General features: G+C 41.0%; 1 protein-coding gene across 2 annotated transcripts in view; it reads left to right on the top strand.

Annotated features, from left to right (window-relative positions):
* The window catches only part of kcnh1b (potassium voltage-gated channel, subfamily H (eag-related), member 1b), a 64,287-nt gene that overhangs the window by 28,483 nt on the left and 15,162 nt on the right, over positions 1–20,642 (top strand). For both annotated transcript variants that reach the window (XM_074683967.1, XM_074683974.1), the window contains 3 exons: positions 630–1,059; positions 16,239–16,438; positions 16,519–16,771. In XM_074683967.1, coding sequence (XP_074540068.1) covers positions 630–1,059; positions 16,239–16,438; positions 16,519–16,771 — 883 coding nt within the window. The remainder of the gene's footprint in view (positions 1–629; positions 1,060–16,238; positions 16,439–16,518; positions 16,772–20,642) is intronic.

Here is a 20,642-nt window from a genome sequence, read left to right as displayed (position 1 = left end):
TGGCCTCAGGCTGAGAGGCGCCCAGTTCAAGCTGGAGACCAGTGTCTGATGAGGTCAGTAGGACCACATCATCTGCAAAGAGCAGAAATGGGATCCTGAGACCCTGAACCTGACTCCCTCCTCCACTGGGCTGGGCCTGGAAATCCTGTCCATAGAAGTTAATGAACAGATTCGATGACAAAGAGCAGCCCTGGAGGAGTCCGACCCTGACTGGGAACTAGTCCGACCTCCGTTTGCATAGATCAGTGACTCAAAGATAAAACGTTAACCCCAGGAGGTGTTTCTCATCTTACTGTAAGGATTGTTTCCTATCCTCCATATTTTATTGAGTATCTTCATAAAAAGCTGAATCAGAGGTGTGTGTGTGTGTGTGTGTCCTGGCGTGCACGTGTTTCTGTGTTTCAGTTCGATCAATTAAAAGCATTTACAAAATAAAGCATCGATAAAAGTTTCCACTCTGTGCTCAAACTGTTTCCAAAACAAAGGCCGTGACAGAGTTTGTGTTCAGACTGTGTTTGTCAGAGAAGGAGGGGGCGGGGCTTTAATCTGAAAGAGTGGTAGACGTGAAAAATAAAATTCTCTTTTTCTGTTTTCAAGTTCTGTTTTCACCTCCTCTTCCTCCTCTGTAGGGGATCAGCAGCCTCTTCAGCTCCCTCAAAGTGGTCCGTCTGCTGCGTCTGGGCCGGGTCGCGCGGAAGCTGGACCACTACATCGAGTACGGGGCAGCGGTGCTGGTCCTGCTGGTGTGCGTGTTCGGGCTGGCGGCGCACTGGCTGGCCTGCATCTGGTACAGCATCGGGGACTACGAGGTGATCGACGAGGACACCAACACGGTGCGCATGGACAGCTGGCTCTTCCTGCTCGGAGAGACCGTGGGGACGCCGTACAGGTTCAACGCCACGGGCTCAGGCCGCTGGGAGGGCGGGCCAAGCAAAGACTCGGTCTACATCACCTCGCTGTACTTCACCATGACCAGTCTGACCAGCATCGGCTTCGGGAACATCGCACCCAACACGGACGGGGAGAAGATCTTCGCCGTGGCCATGATGATGATCGGATGTGAGTGAAACGATGAGACACAGACTGATTCACACACTGACACCTCTTCAAAATAAAAGCTTAAAGAAAAAAATAAATCTCACATCCTCTCCTAAATCAGTCGCTAACTCACCCATACAGATCAGATACTCTACGGAGGAGGCTCTTATTTTGTAGGGTACCCTCAGCTCAGATCCGTTCTCATCAAGATACCAGGCCGCGATGGCGCGAGGCCGGGTTCCTAAAAGGTTCTGGTTCAATCCCAACAGAAGTAACACAAGCAACAAGTTGTGGCCTACAAAGAGATTATCCGAGACAGCATCTCCTGTTCGATTAGTCAATTAATCTAATAATTTATAGATTAGTTCTCTGCTAAAAATTGTTGATTTATTACTTGAATAATTAATGCATTACTTGGTTAATCAAGAGAAAAATCTGTGAACTATTCGATTATTGAATGTATGAATTGATTGATGGCAGTAAAAATCAAAAGATCCTCTAATGGATAACTTGATGAATCCTTGATATCCTGATTATAGTCAGAATAATCCTTTAATTAATAGTTTTCCCCGATAAGCTATCAGAGGAATCAAAAAATTGATAGTTTTCCTCATTATTGTCAGAATAATCAATGGAATACTCGGTTTGTTGATAGTTTCCTGATTAATTATCAGAGTAATCGATAAATCGATACATTCCCTGATTGCCAGTATAATAAATTGAATACACCATTAATCACTGATTTTCCTGATTAATTGTCAGAATAATCGATGGAATACTCGATTAATCTGTGGTTTTCCTAATTAGTTGCCAAAGCACTTGATCAATCGCCGTTTTCCTGATAAAATTTCAGAATCATCGACGGAGTGTTCAATTCAGCCATAGCCTTTGTGATTAATTGTCAAAGCAATGGATAGATTACTCAATTAACCGAGTCTTTTCCTGAATAATTGTCAGGAAAGTTGCTTAAATAACATAAAAATTTGCTAGTTTCCTTGTTTTTATTGTAAGAGTAATGGATATATTTTTTCATTCATCCTGATTGTCAGAATAATCGACGGATTACTTCATTAATCAATAGTTTTCCCAATTAATCGTCAGGGTAATGGATAGATTTCTCGATTAATAAACAGTTTTCCCAATTTATCATCAGATTAATGGATAGATTATTCAATAGTTTCCCAATTAACCATCAGAGTAATAGTTAGATTACTCGATTAATCAATAGTTTTCCCAATTAATTGTCAGGGTAATGGATAGATTACTCGATTAATCAATAGTTTTACCAATTTATTGTCAGAGTACTGGATAGATTGCTCGATTATACGATAGTTTTCCCAATTAATCGTCAGAGTAATGGATAGATTACTCTATTAATAAATAGTTTTACCAATTAATCGTCAGAGTAATGGAAAGATTACTCAATTAATGGATAGTTTTCCCACTTAATCGTTTGAGTAGTGGATAGATTACTCGATTAATCAAGAGTTTTCCCAATTAATTGTCAGGGTAATGGATAGATTACTCGATTAATAAATAGTTTTCCCAATTTATTGTCAGAGTAATGGATAGAGTACTCGATTAATCAAGAGTTTTTCCAATTAATTGTCAGGGTAATGGATAGATTACTCGATTAATAAATAGTTTTCCCAATTTATCGTCAGGGTAATGGATAGATTACTCGATTATACGATAGTTTTCCCAATTAATCGTCAGGGTAATGGATAGATTCCTCGATGAATAAATAGTTCTCCCAATTTACAGTCAGAGTAATGGATAGAGTACTCGATTAATAAATAGTTTTACCAATTTATTGTCAGAGTACTGGATAGATTGCTCGATTATACGATAGTTTTCCCAATTAATCGTCAGAGTAATGGATAGATTACTCGATTATACGATAGTTTTCCCAAATAATCGTCAGAGTAATCGATAGATTACTGGATTAATAGATAGTTTTCCCATATAATTTTTAGAGTAGTGGAAAGATTACTCGATTAATCGATGTAATGCCCAAATAATTACCAGAATAATTGATATGTCACTTGGTTATTTGTATAATAGATGACTGCTGCCTTGTTGCACACACTCGTCTGCAGTTTTGTCCTGGGTTTTTCTCTGAGACAAAGACCTCGGTGTGTTGATGATCAGTAAAAGGTTTGACGCGTGGTGTAGATAACCATGTGGTCTTCATCTCCAGCTCTAATAAGTTTACTCTGAGGACAGGACTGGTGTCTGGAAGTGGGACACTTTCTGCAGAGAGCTTCATTTAGACAGAAGGGGGTCACTTTCCCCCAATGTTTGCATAACGACTGCTTTAAACAGAAATGCTGTTTCTCTGCAGCTCAGTTTGGAGCTCAACACATTTTTTGTGTCGGCTTAAAGAATTTCACAGTGTCTGATTCTCTCAGACCTGGTGGATGTTCATGCTCGTGTGATTGCTGAAATCTTTGTCCTCTGTGTGAATCCCACAATCCCTCTGTGCATCAACAGGAGTCCGACAGCTGTCAATAATCCATCGATGGGTTCACACTCAGAGCTCAGATCTCAGAGATGTTTCACTCTGCTCACTTTTTTCCTCTGGTGACAGAAATCAGACATCGTCTCTGTGACGCAGACGGTGAGCTGGGGCAGAGATTTATCCCATCAGTCAGTCAGAGAGACAGCTCAAACTGCAGCCTGTTTTTACATCCTGTTTACCCTGACAGTCGATTAAACATCCACTGTGCTACAGGACGGACAGATCTGTCCTCTCCTCGCTCTGACTGATGGACTGAATCATCTGCAGTTTTCAGAATACTCAGACTTACAGCAGAGCAGATATTTTTAGCTGGGTGAGTGTAAATGGAAAGAAAATCCGAGTTTAAAACCCCCAGAAGTTGTTTATTTACTGAACAGGAGGAAGACATTTCACAGTAACCATCAAATCCTTTCAGCGCTGAGATTCCCTGACAGGTCTCCCTTAATCTCAGCGAGACGGTCCTGCTTTAATCAAACACATCCTCCAGATTTAATCTCACACAAACTAATTATGTAATATAAAAACATTGATCACCTTAATCTTAATAATGACCTGTTTTTATCTTAAATCTCATTCTGGATTTCAACAATAATCCCGTCAGATTACATCATGATTTTGACTTAAATCTTGTGGAAATTAAGTATTGATCATTTCTTCATCTATTTTATCTGATTTTGAGTTTAAACTTTAAACATTAAGACATGAGTCCAGCTTTAATCTTTTAACAAAACTACGTAAATCTGACTTTTGAATTTAGCGATGTTACACAGTGATTCCAATATTAATCTTGTAACTTTGCAACATTTTTCTGACATTTCTCTGATTCTATTTTTGGGCAAATCCAACTTTTATTTTGCTGCTTTATGACATGATTCTGACGTTTATCATTTTATATTTCCAAGAGAGTCCTACATTATTCCTGTGACATTACGAAGTTGTTCCGACTTTTTTTATTTATTTATTTTGTTACATTATGACCTCATTCTGACAACTATCTCGTTACATTTCAAAGTGAAAGGGAGTATAACATTAAAGTAGGACTAAAGTGTTGGTGACAATCACATTGGCCCTTATTTATCAAACGTGCGTATTCCCAAAAAATGTGTGTACGCTCCTTTCCAGTCACAGATCGGCATTTATCAATCTGGACGTGGACGTTGAGTATGCTCAAATCCAACGCCAGGTCTGAGTTCATGTACACAAGTTTCATGTCAGTGGGCAGCGAGGGAAATCCGCCTGTGGAGGAGGATTATCAGACCATATGAGCACAAAACATTTGCAGAATTAAAAACTGATGTTCTTAGATTAATATTTAGATCACTGAATTAGATATGACACCAAGAATGTTTCTGATAATTCACTCTTCTTCTTCCATTCTATAAAATACTTCACTGTGAAAGAGCAGCTTGAGCTGTCAGCTGATTTCTCCTCATAAAAAATGTGTTTCCTCTATCGGTTTACTTAAAAAAAAATAAAAATAGAGAGGCTGTTATCAGTTTTTAACGCACTCCCATGTTCATGATAAAGTCTCCGCAGAGAACATTCAGACGACGCTGGATCAAACTTTTAGAACAGATTTTGTCAAAGGGCAACTCCGGTTTTTTGACACCTGGACCTTATTTATAGGTGTGTGCATGCTCATATACTCACTCAGACAAACATCGTGCAGCTCGGAGTCCTTCAGAAGTTATTTAGATCCAGCTGATTTTAGCCGCACTTAGCGGGGGCCACGGCAAGGGAGCTTCAGCACGGGACATAATCTCTGCAAAATTGCTCATTTCGGCTATATTTTTTCATCCATTGCCAGTGTTATCATAAAGTCAGCTCGTCTACCGTCTTCATGTAGGTCAGCTGACCTAGAGATGACCTGGTAAACAAATGTTTGACGGTTGTCCTTACCGGTTTGAGCCTGAGTACACGGACGAGGAGCTCCATGAAAGAAGGATGCAGAGGGAGAGAGACGAAGAGCTGGCTCGAGAACAACAAACAGGAGCACATCCCAACTCAATGCTAACTGGTGGTGTGCTTGTGGACAGTGTTCGCCTATGGCAACAGAAGAGGAGTGTGTTTGTGATAACGATGGATAGCGATGGATAAAAAAATATAGCCGAAATGAGCGATTTTGCAGAGATTATGTCCCGCGCTGAAGCTCCCTTGCCGTGGCCCCCGCTAAAATCAGCTGGATCTAAATAACTTCTGAGGGACTCCGAGCTGCACGATGTTTGTCTGAGTGAGTATATGAGCATGCACACACCTATAGATAAAGTCCAGGTGTCAAAAAACCGGAGTTGCCCTTAAAGGAAGCTTTATTGATTACAGGATTTACTGTGAAGGTTATTATTTCACTCCTCATGATATTATCATATAAACATGAACTGTGTGAAAAAGATTAATTAATCAAGGTATAAACGAAGGCTGTGTAAATCAAATGTTAAAAACTCTGTTGTAGTTCAGTTTGTCACATCCACGCTGCTGAATCACTGCAGTGATTTCCTTACAGACAAGTTTTTTCTTATTTGCTCTACTTTACCTGCTGCCAAACAACATGTCGTCATTTCCTCTCGACCTCTGTTGCTGTGGCGTTGTCGATAACCAGCATGGAGAAGTTTCCTTCTTCCCGTAAACTCCGTGGGTTCGGCCAGCTGAACCTTGAATATTTAGGGGCGTGTTGTTTAAGTTACAATTGTTTTCAGCCGCCACATTTATCAACAGCTGATCAGGCGTACGCCGTGATTGGCCCTGGTACGCACGCTTCATAAATCACTCGTGAACGTTTCTGTAATCTAGTGGTGGGACTTGATTAAAAAAATCAATCGAATTAATTATGCCATTTGTAATTAATTAATTGTAATTAATCACATTTTTATCACATGAATATTCAACATCAGAAGCAACACTTTTCAATTCAAACAGATTTTGGTAGAAGGTTGAATCATTGAATATTTTCATACGCAAGTTTAAACAACAAAATCCTGTTTATTTTGTTCAGAAGATGTTTTTTGTGGACACTACTTTCAAGTACATTCATCAGCCGTTATGTGGTAAATAGTGCTGTCAGGAGATCAAAGAAATAATCTAATTAATTACAGGATTTGTAATTAATTGATCTAATTAATCACATTTTAATCTTATATCTGCTTAAGGTCCCCACATAAAGAATCTGAATTCTCAGGCATTACAAAATAATAGTGCAAGACTAATGAGTGAATGAATGTATTCAAAATACACAAAAAAGAGAAGATTTGAAAATCCTTTTTGTTTTTAACTGGACAATATTAATTAAAATGTCCATGTTTCCTGCCATTGACATACGATTACTGTTTACTGCGCCTATAGTAGTAAATTATATTTTTCAGCAGAGGGAGGCGGGGTCTGGTGGAGCTTGTCAATCAAATCCTGCTTGTAAACTACTGTGGGTGAGAGCGGTGTGCTCTTTAGACGAGAGCTCAGCATGGATATGAGGAGAAATGTGAGATGACAGAGACACAGAGAGACGCTGCAAGTCAGCTCACGCTCCAACTGAGGATGTGTTGCTGTAGCTCAGAGAGAAAGAGCGGCGCCATTGTGAGAAAAGACGACGGAGATCATGGAGAGGATCAAAAGATGGAGCGCTCGAGATGAACACGACCGAAAAAGTTTGATTTGTCTGTTTTTTTAACCAAAAACAGGAAGAGAGACATAAAAGAAGAGAGTCCACTCTTCTTAAGTAACTTTGGTGTTAACATGGTCAGAGAAAACAAGATTATTTGGGTCTTAAAAGATCATTCAAGATGCTCTGAAAATGGCCGGTAACTAATGAGTTTATCTTGCGTTGATTTTTAGAACGTGTTAATGTGCGGTGTAATTAATTAATCTAATCAACGAGTTACAGTCCCAGCCCTACTGTAAACTCATTTCTACACTTGTATATGCGCCAATTCCCATGTAACATTGATAAATGAGGGCCAATCTGCTTGGTGGAGTTCTGCGCTCTGGGTGCTTTTTTAGTTCTGACCTTTATCTTGTTATATTTCCAAGAGATTCTGACTTTTATTTTGTCATATTGGGACCTGATTCCGACTTTTATTTTATAACATAATGACATGATTCCGACAATTTATCTTTTAAATTTGGAAGTGATTCTAATTTTAGTCTTGTAGCATTATGACCTCATCCTAGCAAGTATCTCGTTACATATCAAAGAGATTCCCGATCTGATCTATTAACATTACAGTGATTTTGATCTTAATCTTGTAACACAGCGACATTATTCCAACATTTGTCTTGTAACATTTGGGAGTGATATTACTTTTATCTTGACCCTGACTTGAACCTTGAATATCTTCGACCTCTCAGAGAAAACAAAAAACCTAAAGTCAGATCTTAAAGCAAGTTGCATTTCCTTTTTTTCCCCTTTTTACATCATTAATAAATTAACTTGGCGTGAACTTTACATACAAAATGAGCTCTGTGACATAAATTAGCGTAATAAGAACGGATCACAGAGACAGAGATTTTTTTAACTTTAATTCATTCAGTCGTGGTTTAATAAACAGATCCTTTGGTTTAAAAGAACCCTACAAATGTAGTCCTGAACTTTGGCATAAACATTTATAATCCATGGTTGAATGAGCGGAAAGACACACACACACACAGAGTGTTGTGTTGTTCTCTGTGACCTTGGTCCTCCGTAGAGGTCGTTGTCTCCTCCTGCGTCTGAGCCGTAATTTGAAGACTCAATCAGAGTGAACAGCGCAGAGCAGATCTCCATCGACTGACGATGTTAAACACGGTCAGGCTTCACCTCTGCTGCTGCTGCTGCTGCTGCTTCATGCACACTTAAAGGAACAGTCCCACATTTTCTCACCACCATCATCTCTGAATAAGAGAGAGAAAAGCTTTAATTAAACATATTCAGGGTTTGTAAATCAGAACAGAGGATTCAGACCTGGACCCTGCAGAGTCTGATGTCTTTGTTGTCAGGTGTTGGTGTTGTTGGTGTTGTTGCAGACCTGTCAGTCGCACTGGGAGGGATTCAGGAGGTGTAATCTTGTGTTTTGGTGGCTGTCTGAACCTGAGAGCTCTGCTGCTGTCTCTGCTTTGGGGATTTTTCTCACACAGTTGTGTGAGAAACTGGCGTGACAGAGCGTCAGACTGCAGACTCATGGAAACATGACGAACTGTTGGAGGGTTTTCTGCTCCCTCTTGTTGTAAACATGGATATAAAGTAACAACCACGAATGATCAGACTGAGATCTTCCTAACAAGTCTCTCTTCGAAATATCTGCCTGATCCTAATCCACACTTTAAAAAGAGATTATATCACCAATATAAGTTGTTCCTAAATGCTAGCACGTTCAAGTCTCCATGACAACGCCACGCCGGCTGATGAAGTTGAGCAGAGAGGAGAGAGATCTGTGTTTTTCTCTGCTGAAAATGATTTCTGTGATTAATTTTGTAGTGATGGTGAACACTGGAGCCTGACTGTCAGACAGAAAAAGGACAGAAGAGCAGAAGTAAGATAAATGGGAGAGAGATAGAGCACAAGCTAAAGGCTAAAACACAGGCTAAAGGCTAAAACATGAGCTCGAGGCTTGAACACGAGCTAAAGGCTAGAAAAAGACAAAAACACAAGCTACAGGGTTAAACACAAGCTTAAGGATAAACCTTGAGCTAAAGGCGACAAAATGGGCTAAAGGCTTTGAAATGAGCTAAAAGCTTGAACCGTAAGCTTATGGCTAAAACACAGTTAAAAGACTACAACACAGGAAAAGGGCTAAGCCAAAAGCTAAAGGCTTAAAACCATGAGCTAAAGGCTAAAACATAGGCCAATGACTTATACTTAAGCTTAAGGCTTTAACACTAGCAAATGGCTAAAACATGGGCTAAGAAGAAAACACAAGCTACAGGCTAAACCATAAGCTAAAAGCTAAAACATGGGCTAAAAGCTAAAACATGAGCTCAAGACTAAAACACATTATAAAGGCCTAAACACAAGCTAAAGTCTAAAATGCAGGCCAATGGCTAAACACAGGCCAAAGGCTAAAACACAAGCTAAAGACTTAAATGCAGGCTAATGGCTAAACACAGGCTAAAAGCTGAAACACAGGCTAAAACACAAGCTAAAGGCGAAACTACATTTTAAAGGCTTAAACACAGGCTAAAAGCTGAAACACAGGCTAAAACACAAGCTAAAGGCGAAACTACATTTTAAAGGCTTAAACACAAGCTAAAATCTAAAATGCAGGCCAAAGGCTAAAACATAAGCTAAAGTCTAAAATGTAGGCTAATGGCTAAACACAGGCCAAAGGCTAAAACACAAGCAAAAGACGTAAATGCAGGCTAATGGCTAAACCATAAGCTAAAAGCTAAAACACAGGCTAAAACACAAGCTAAAGGCTAAAACACATTCTAAGGGCTTAAACACAAGCTAAAGTCTAATATGCAGGCTAATGGCTAAACACAAGTTTAAGACGTAAATGCAGGCTAATGGCTTAACACAGGCGAAAGGCTAAAACACAGGCTAAAATACAAGCTAAAGGCTAAAACACATTTTAAAGGCTTAAACAGGAGCTAAAGGCTAAAATGCAGGCTAATGGCTAAACACAGGCCAAAGGCTAAAACACAAGCTAAAGACTTAAATGCAGGCTAATGGCTAAACACAGGCCAAAGGCTAAAACACAGGCTAATACACAAGCTAAAGGCTAAAACACATTTTAAAGGCTTAAACATGAGCTAAAGGCTAAAATGCAGGCTAATGGCTAAACACAGGCCAAAGGCTAAAACACAGGCTAAAACACAAGCCTAAGGCTAAAACGCATTTTAATGGCTTAAACACGAGCTGAAGGCTAAAATTCAGGCTAATGGCTTAACACTGGCTTAAGGCTAAGCCATGAGCTAAATGCTAAGCCATGAGCTAAAGGCTAAGCCATGGGCTAAATGCTCAAACTAACTGTCCAATGGTGTGATATATTTTGAACAGTGGAGAGGAAAAAAAAGTCTGTTTGGTCGAATCAAAACATGAGCTTCCTGTTTCACATGTTGAACTGTTTATCAGTAAGAATCTGAAACTAAAACGAGTCTCAGCAGACGACGACCGTCTCTCCTGCAGCAGCTGCTTCCTGCTGGATGTGATGAGTCCTGACGTGCTCCGGTCTGCTGTGGTGGATTTCCTCTCTGAAATATTAACCGTACTGTCAGATCAGCCGTCTGCCTCAGTCTGCACGCTCCGAGCCGCTCAGCAGGACGTCTGATTCAGCCTGACTGACTGCACTGATCCTGCAGCTCGGCGCAGAGATATTTTCACTGCAGAGTCTGTGCCTGGTAGCTATCCCAGGACTTCAGTGTTAACTGAGCTGTCAGCTGTCAGCAGCTTTACGGGCTCCAGTAGACCCGCTCCGTTTGGCTCCTCAGCGTTTAGATTCTCTCACAACACGGCTTCACGCCCAGAGCCGGAGGCCGCAACACTCTGAGCCCAGCGCTGTCCTCACATCGGTCTGTCTGTTCACCACACAAGAACATGGCGCCATTTTCCACCACCTCGAGCTCCTGAAACCTGGTTTGGTAATTCATGGTGGTCAGAGGGTAGACCCTGATGGTCTCTGAGTCTCAGCAGGAAATCCTTTCTGCTTTACAAACCTCTAAGTCCCAGAAACTGTGACCATGTGGTGACGCTGTGGCTCCCCTCAATGCGTGCTTAAGCGGGTGAGAAAAGTGTTTTTCTAAGCCCGTCTTCTTGTCTTGAGTGGAGCATTTTGGGCTTTTCAAACCCACTTTGTCTCTCGAGCTCATCACCTTTAAAAAGTTGATTTAACGTTTACAATAAAGTTTGTTTGAAACCAGCACAGACTGAACCTCCTCCATGCTAACAAGCTAACACAAACAGACATTCAGACATATGGTTCCTGGAACTAAAAGCTCATGTATGAGGGTTTAACATGTTGTTAATATTAAACCTGTTTTGTTGGTGGTGCCTGATAAAATAACATGTGACCCAGATTTACTTCCTGTTGACGACGGTCTGTCCCTAGGAGCTCTGCTGTGGGTGCAATGCACTCTGGGTAAACCTTTTAGCGTCTAATTCAGATTCTAAAGGACCACTGAAGGAAGCTCAGGATTGGATTACCCCCTCCACACACACACACACACACACACACACTCACTCACACACAATCAGAGAGGCTGATGTTGAATCGGTTGCCATAGCAACCAGCCTCCTAGATTCAGGATGAGGTTTGGGTCATTAGCACAGAGTGTCGTGGTGCTCGGTGTGTCATCAGGACGGAGTCTGAGAGGAACGACAGAAATAACTGATCCACTTTCTCACCAGAACCACCACAGGGACTACAGGGACCAGACCAACCTCCCAACCCCCCCAACTCCAACCCTTAACGACTCCAACGAGCCTGATTGGTTTCCTCATAAAGGTTTCCCTCTGCTGGGATCTCTGTGGTTTGAAGACGTTCACTTAATGAAAAGATGGACGATGTCTCCACGGCTTCCTGTCAAACAAAAAGAAATTAGTAGAAGAAAAACTGCAAATATTTCATAAAACACCAAATAGTTTTTAAAGAATCTGAAAGTCATTAAGCGCCTTTGCGTGTATTTCTTACTAAATTTATCATTTGATGAAACATTAAACTCTATGTCATGTCAGGAAAGATCTGTTTTGAGACATAAAGGTCGGCACTGAGCTCAAACTTTGTTTCTTAAATGTACAGGAAGGGAAATCAACCGAGATTAGAGTCTGAACGGGTGGAAATCATGTAAACTAAACTCTGGAATGAAGTGGTTCAGTACGGATCAGTGAAGTTTGGTACGGTTTTGGATCAGTAAAGCCTGAACCTGTTTGTGTTTTCACAGCCAACCGTGCCCTTCTTAGTAGGGATGCATGATAACTTTTTTCTTGAACTGATACCGATAACCGAAAACTTTCAGCTTCTACAGGCCGATAATGATACTAACACACACTCTCAAAAATGTATATATTAGCTAGGGCTGTCATTTTAACACGTCAATTAGATTAATTAATTACACTGCAAATCAACGCGTTATAAAAAATAACGCAGATTAATCTGGATCCAAAACCCACAGGCGTTCAAAGACACACTTATTTTCGAATGTCTGGCATTTACAAACCGTTTGTCTTATTTGGAAAAGTGGTGTTCTCGTCAGATTTTCAAATTTCCGATGGTCCCTGAATGTATCACACCTGACGTCAGCAACATGCATTAGACGGGGGAAAGCGAGAGTGGTCCACATCTCGTTTATTCACACGTCCTTTTTGAAAATCTGCAGAAAATCAACCGTTTGCTTTAGCTCAATTCTGTAAAAAACAGATAATTCTACACTCTTTACTGCATTAAACAAGCTCTGAATGATCGATAAATGTTTTGTATTTAAATCTTAAGAATTCTTTGAAAATTTCCTTCCATCTTCCTGGTGTCATGTTTCAGCTTGGGGCTGCTCTGCACCAATGAGCAACAGTTTGTGTGTTCAGAGCATGTTAAACTGAAAATACTTCACTTTTCTTTGATCCAAGACTTGAATTAAGTGTTTTGTACATAGTTCCTCACAGTTTTTAGCCTTAAGCCCTGGTTCTGCTGACCCCATAGAAGTAAAGAAGTTCATATTGCAGTGAAAATTGAGTCCACATCGGGTAAAAATATGACAGAAGCAAAAAACGTCCTAAAAATCAAATCAGCTTCTCTTAGGTGCAGGACTGTGTAGATTTTGTAAAGATAGAACAATAAAACTTTTTTCATGTGTTCCTTATGCATCAGGGTACCTAAAAATGTGTTGTATATATTCCCGCCTCATTTTTAAATGTTTTTTTTTTAAATGTCTTTTAATGTAAATTTAATGTCCTGGAATTCAAATTCTTTATTTTGGGACCTTAAGCAGATATTAGATTAAAATGCGATTAATTAGATTAATTATTTACAAATCCTGTAATTAATTAGATTAATTTTTTTAATCGCCAGACAGCACTAGTATCAACCTAAGATCATGACGTAAAATTCTATCAACAAAACCAAAATACTATTATAATTGCAGCTACTGTTAACAGTATAGTGCTTGTATATAACTTGAGTTTGTATCCTATATATATTTTTTTCTACTTGTGTGCTGGTTCTATTCTTTGGTGCAACTGCTGCAAGAATCTGAATCTCTTGGGGTAACCTTCCTGAGGGATTAGTGAAGTTCCTGTCCATCTATCCATCTATCCATCTATCTATTTATCTATCTATCTATCTATCTATCTATCTATCTATCTATCTATCTATCTATCTATCTATCTATCTATCTATCTATCTATCTATCTATCTATCTATCTATCTTAAAGGACTCTGGCTTCTGGTTTGATTCAAATGAATATCTTTTCACTACAGTAAATTAGGTTCACTTTTGTTTTCTGCAACTTAAACATCGTAAAAATATAATAATAGAGACACCAAAATTTCAACACAAAACGTGTGCTGTACCGAGACGAACTGACCCTAATAAACTAACAGATCAGGGCAGAGGTAGACATCTAACTCCCTCACAGAACACCTGAGTTGGTCGTTGTTTCGTTTGTGTTGTGATGGATCCAAACTGACCATTTAGAAACAAACAATACAGTTGCACAAGCAAATCAACTAATCCAGGCAGAGGTAGGTCATCGACTCCCATGTTTTGGGACCTGTGAGTACTTTTTTAGTCCATGGAGAGCGGCAGCTTTGACGGGAATGACTGAATGTCTGTTTCTCTGGAGTAGAATTGCAGCCACCAGACTGAACTGAAAGTGACTGAAAAGATTTTTTCCTGAAGTCTTCATTTTGATGTTTATCACTCTTTGTTTTTGTTTTTGTTCCTGATACCCGTCAAAGACGCCTCTGAGCGAGGACCAGAGCAGAGAGGAGCTTTGATGAATAACTGTTGGAGCTGAGTAACTTGGCCCCCATCCTCCCTTTGATGAAAATAACTCAGCGTGTGGTCCCGGCCCTGGCTCTGGTCCTGGTTCAGGACCTGGCTCTGGGTCTGAAACCTGCTGTTGGTGTTTCAGCGTCAGCTCGGCGCCCAGGCTGTGCTGACTCTGTGGCGATCTGCTGGAGGTGACAGAGAGTCCTTGACGAGCCCTGCTCTGCTGTCGTTATGTTCAGAGTGTTTCAGAGTGGACGGGTCGGGATCGATCCGCTGACCCTGGTCGGGGTCGGTCCTGCTGACAGGCTGAGGAGGGGCACCGGGCAGGGACAGACCACAGTGGGTTTAATGATGAGCTTAATCTGCCACCAGGCAAAGACGGTCACATCAGGGTTACGTCAGAGCTGACTGAAGGATTCTGGGAAATAAAGACGAGCCAAGGGTTCAGAGCCAAGAGATGAGACACGTCAGAAATCTGTGAAACACTGAAAAAGGCTTCATGTCCAGAGGGTGGAGCTGTTCTGATGCTTGATAAAATCTATGAAACTGTCAAAGTTGTGTGGACATTTTTTTAAAAATTTGGAGTAAATGTAAACAGTGGAGACAGTCTGTGATTAATCAGGTAGAGTCTGTGACGTATAAAGTTTTATCATCTGCATAAAGCGAAGATATAAACCAGTTTAAAGTTATTTATGAGCTAATTCCTCTATTTAGAGACAGGAAAGTGAAAAGAGTATACCCAGCATGATCCAAAAAAGACAAATTTTCAAGAATTTTATTTTATCTTTTCATTTCATACATCTCTTCAAGTTTTATATCGTTTCACGTCCTTCTTTAATTTCTTGCCGTAGCACACATTACGGTAACATTTCATTTTGTTTCGTTTGACATCGTTAATGCCAGGGGTGGCCGACCAGTCAGAGACCAAGAGCCATTAAAATTGTCCATGGTACGACAGAGCGCCAAATCACACTCATGGTCTAACAAACACATTTCCTCCCCGACATCAAAGAAATGACACATAATGAAAATGAATAAATTTACAATTTTCAAAGTGAGATTTATGTGTTTGTGAGTTAAAAGTCTTACTTGACAAAAACAAATTTCTGATTTATGCGGTGACACAGAGTTCTATCTATCTATCTATCTATCTATCTATCTATCTATCTATCTATCTATCTATCTATCTATCTATCTGTCTGTCTATCTATCTATCTATCTAACTATCTATCTATCTATCTATCTATCTATCTATCTATCTATCTATCTATCTATCTATCTATCTATCTATCTATCTATCTAGACAGGTATAAGCACATGTAGAGAAGGAAACTGAAACTTAAGTATAAATCTCATCATCCAAGTATTGATCAATACTGATCCCAATGTTGGCATCAATATTTCAATATTTTTGATAGAGTAGCATGCCACATGGGTTGGAGAGCAGCACACCGATTGGCAAAGGTTTGACACCCCTGGTTCCTGCGATCGTATCTTTGTGCGTCATTGTTTATTGAATGCTTTTGCACTTCATCTTGTACCGTACCATGTTTTATCAGAAAGTAACGGTGATTCTGGGACCTGTCCTGGTTTAAGTTAAAGGAAACGCCATAAAATGTGTGCCGTACTGAGATGAACCAAACTTTGTGGAAACGGGACTGGTGTGGTCCTGTTTCATGTCGAACTTTGTTGCTTCATTCCGTACCATGTCCTAGGTCACCCTGTGACATCCCTCACTTCTGGTGACTTGTCTGGCACCACTTTGATCAGATCGTCTTCCCCTTCCTGTCTCCAGCGCTGCTCTACGCCACCATCTTCGGTAACGTCACCACCATCTTCCAGCAGATGTACGCCAACACCAACCGCTACCACGAGATGCTCAACAGCGTGCGGGACTTCCTCAAACTCTACCAGGTCCCCAAAGGCCTGAGCGAGCGTGTCATGGACTACATCGTGTCCACCTGGTCCATGTCCCGAGGCATCGACACCGACAAGGTAACCGCTCGTCCACTCAGCGTGTCACAGCTGAAGTGACCTCTTTATGACCTCTGTATGACCTCTGTGTGACCCCTCAGGTGCTGCAGATCTGTCCCAAGGACATGCGTGCAGATATCTGCGTCCACCTGAACAGGAAGGTGTTCAAGGAGCACCCGGCGTTCAGGTTGGCGAGTGACGGCTGCCTGCGAGCGCTCGCCATGGAATTCCAGACGGTTCACAGTGCACCGGGTGACCTCATCTTCCACGCCGGGGAGAGTGTGGACAGCCTCTGCTTCGTGGTGTCGGGGTCACTGGAGGTCATCCAGGACGATGAGGTGGTCGCAATCTTAGGTGAGAGTTTGATCACTTTGATTCTGTTATTTACTTTATTTGATCAGCCTCTGTTCACTCGCCGTTTTGGAGTCCTCGAGTCTGACCTCTGAGTCCGACCCTTGAGTCTGACCTCTGAGGTCTCTGTTCTGCTGTTTGAGACTCAGATCTGCAGGTTTTCTGGATCCCGCTCTGCTCAGACTCGTCTCACACCTTCTCCTCTCAGGTTATTAAAGCTCCTTCAGCAGGAACACAAATCAGATGTCAGAAGGAGGATTAAAAATGTGTTTTTGTCTCTCAGCCAGCTGCCAGCTCTTCCTCCTCCTCCTCCTCCTCCTCAGTGCGGAGGAAACACCTGAGCTGAGAAACAAAAACACTGAGCCCTGCAGAGGATCACAGCACAAAGACGCTGAGCTGCTTCCTCTGCGCTGGCAGCGGGAGGAACGTGTCTGTTATTTCCGTCAGAGAGCGTGGGAATTAAGCTCCAGGGCTCTCATTAGCAGAGCGGCACTTTAAAGCGTGAAGACTTTTTTGTTAGTTTTTCCTCGCTTGGTGAAGAGGGGAGCGTTCACAGGTTGAGAAACAAACAGAGTGAAGGATGGAGGAGGCTGTGAGGGCGGGTGAGGCGGAGTGAACAGCTGTCAGAGTCTTTATGCAGCTCCCTCGCTCAGCGCTCTCTTTAACACCAATCATCCTCGTTCCTGTTTGCTGAGCGAGCTGAGAGGCTGTGTGACGGTCTGTGAGACAGCAGAATCAACATGAACCCTGAATCATACTTTCATCATCCCCACAGGATGAAATTAACACAAACTTTTCATCCTCTATACTTACATCAACCCCCTCAGGATGATTTGTCAGATCAAAACCAACTCAGTCTGCATCATGGACCTGAGGTCTGGTTAAACTGGTTAAGATGATTGGAAATTGACAAACACAGCAATCAGTTTCCAACTATCACTCAAAATGGTCACATACCCCAAAAACCTCTGCATACAGTCCCTAAACAAAAATCAGGGCACAATGAAACTGTCTCTTTAAGAAACATCAGAGCCCTATGGCACTGTCTCTTTAAGAAACATCAGAGCCCTATGGAACTGTCTTTTTAAGAAACATCAGGCACTCTGCAACTGTCTCTTTAAGAAACATCAGGCACTATGGAACTGTCTCTTTAAGAAACATCAGAGCGCTTTGGAACTGTCTCTTTAAGAAACATCAGGCACTATGGAACTGTCTCTTTAAGAAACATCAGACATGATGGAACTAGCTCTTTAAAAATCATCAGGCACTATGGAACTGTCTCTTTAAGAAACATCAGGCACTTTGCAACTGTCTCTTGAAGAAACATCAGACACTATGGAACTGTCTCTTTAAGAAACATCAGACACTATGGAACTGTCTCTTTAAGAAACATCAGACACGATGGAACTGTCTCTTTAAGAAACATTAGGACACCAAACACCTGTCTTTTTAAGATACATCAGAGCGCTATGTCACTGTCTCTTTAAGAAACATCATGGCACAATAAGACTGTCTCTATAAGAAAACTCAGAGCACTATTGTACTGTCTCTTTAAGAAACATCAAAGCACTGTGGAACTGTCTCTTTAAGAAACATCAGGCACTATGGAACTGTCTCTTTAAAAAACATCAGGCACTGTTGTACTGTCGCTTTAAGAAACATCAAAGCACTGTGGAACTGTCTCTTTAAGAAACATCAGGCACTATGGAACTGTCTCTTTAAAAAACATCGGGCACTGTTGTACTGTCGCTTTAAGAAACATCAAAGCACTGTGGAACTGTCTCTTTAAGAAACATCAGGCACTTTGCAACTGTCTCTTTAAGAAACATCAGGCACTTTGCAACTGTCTCTTTAAGAAACATCAGGCACTATGAAACTGTCTCTTCAAGAAACATCAGACACGATGGAACTGTCTCTTTAAGAAACATTAGGACAATATGGAACTGTCTCTTTAAGAAACATCAAATACGATGGAACTGTGTCTTTAAGAAACATTAGGACACCAAACACCTGTCTCTTTAAGATACATCAGAGCACTATGACACTGTCTCTTTAAGAAACATCATGGCACAACAAGACTGTCTTTATAAGAAAACTCAGAGCACTATGGAACTTTCTCTTTAAAAATCATTAATGCATAATGGAACTGTCTCTTTAAGAAACATCAGGCACTATGGAACTGTCTCTTTAAAAAACATCAGGCACTATTGTACTGTCTCTTTAAGAAACATCAAAGCACTGTGGAACTGTCTCTTTAAGAAACATCAAAGCACTATGGAACTGTCTCTTTAAGAAACATCGGACACTATGGAACTGTCTTTTATTAGAAACATTAGACACTATGGAACTGTCTCTTTAAGAAACATTAGGACACCAAACACCTGTCTCTTTAAGATACATCAGAGCACTATGACACTGTCTCTTTAAGAAACATCATGGCACAATAAGACTGTCTCTTTAAGAAAACTCAGAGCACTATGGAACTGTCTCTTTAAAAATCATTAATGCATAATGGAACTGTCTCTTTAAAAAACATCAGGCACTATTGTGCTGTCTCTCTAAGAAACATCAAAGCACTGTTGAACTGTCTCTTTAAGAAACATCAGGCACTATGGAACTGTCTCTTTAAAAAACATCAGGCACTTTTGTACTGTCTCTTTAAGAAACATCAAAGCACTGTGGAACTGTCTCTTTAAGAAACATCAGGCACTTTGCAACTGTCTCTTGAAGAAACATCAGACACTATGGAACTGTCTCTTTAAGAAACATCAGGGACAATGGAACTGTCTCTTTAAGAAACATCAAATATGATGGAACTGTCTCTTTAAGAAACATTAGGACACCAAACACCTGTCTCTTTTAGATTCATCAGAGCACTATGACACTGTCTCTTTAAGAAACATCATGGCACAATAAGACTGTCTCTATAAGAAAACTCAGGCACTATGGAACTGTCACTTTAAGGAACATCAAAGCACTATGAAACTGTCTCTTTAAGAAACATCAGGCACTATGGAACTGTCACTTTAAGGAACATCAAAGCACTATGGAACTGTCTCTTTAAGAAACATTAGAGCACTAGAAATGACCTGAAGAGCTTGATTCATGTTTTAGTGTCAGAGTTGTTAATGTAACCCTTCTTATTCCTGTTTCTGAGCTGTGTGACTGCTTTTCTTTTAAGGATGGATAGAGCATCCCCTGATGATATCTTCACTCTTGTTTCTGAAACTTCACGTGAAGCAGCTGATCATATTTTAAGATACAAAGACACGATTGGTGTGTCTGTTTTGCAGTGGAGCTGCAGCTGCTGAGACTATGACAGAAAGCGAGACCTGCTGATCTTTTTCAGTCCTCTAGATTTCTACTTTGACTTCCAGATAATGACCAGAGGGGACCATAAGACCACAGCTTCACTTCCTCTCTGGATAAATATTTAGACTCCCCCTCACATCTGTCTGAAACCTTCTCCTCTGAACTGCTCCTCCTCTCGTTTCACATCATTTTCAGATCTATTTAAAGTGTGCTCACCTCGGCCTCACTTCCTCCTCTCACTTTCAGACTGATGTGAAGTCCCTGCAGCTGCTCTGTGTGTGTTAGCGCTGCAGAGCCCCGCTGCTCCATCAGTGACACATTCATCACCCTGAGGGCCTGAGGTCCCAACGTTTACAGAGACTGCAGACATCAATCTGATATGCTGGAGGAGGTGTGCTCTCCCAGCCTTTACTTTTTAGAGGGAGAGAGGAGTTGTGCTCTTCCTGCTCTGACTTTTCACAACTGTACATAAAGAGGGTGTGCTCTCCCTGCCTTGGTTTTTAAATGAATGCGCATAATGAGGTGTGCTCTCACTGCCTTGGCGATTTTTGTATGCACATAA

Source organism: Halichoeres trimaculatus, unplaced genomic scaffold, assembly GCF_033239565.1.
Source record: "Halichoeres trimaculatus isolate MK-OKI-2021-1 unplaced genomic scaffold, fHalTri1.1 fHalTri1_scaffold_2, whole genome shotgun sequence".
Taxonomy (NCBI): domain Eukaryota; kingdom Metazoa; phylum Chordata; class Actinopteri; order Labriformes; family Labridae; genus Halichoeres; species Halichoeres trimaculatus.
The sequence above is the reverse complement of the archived record's forward strand: the minus strand, read 5'-3'. Positions and strand labels throughout refer to the sequence as shown.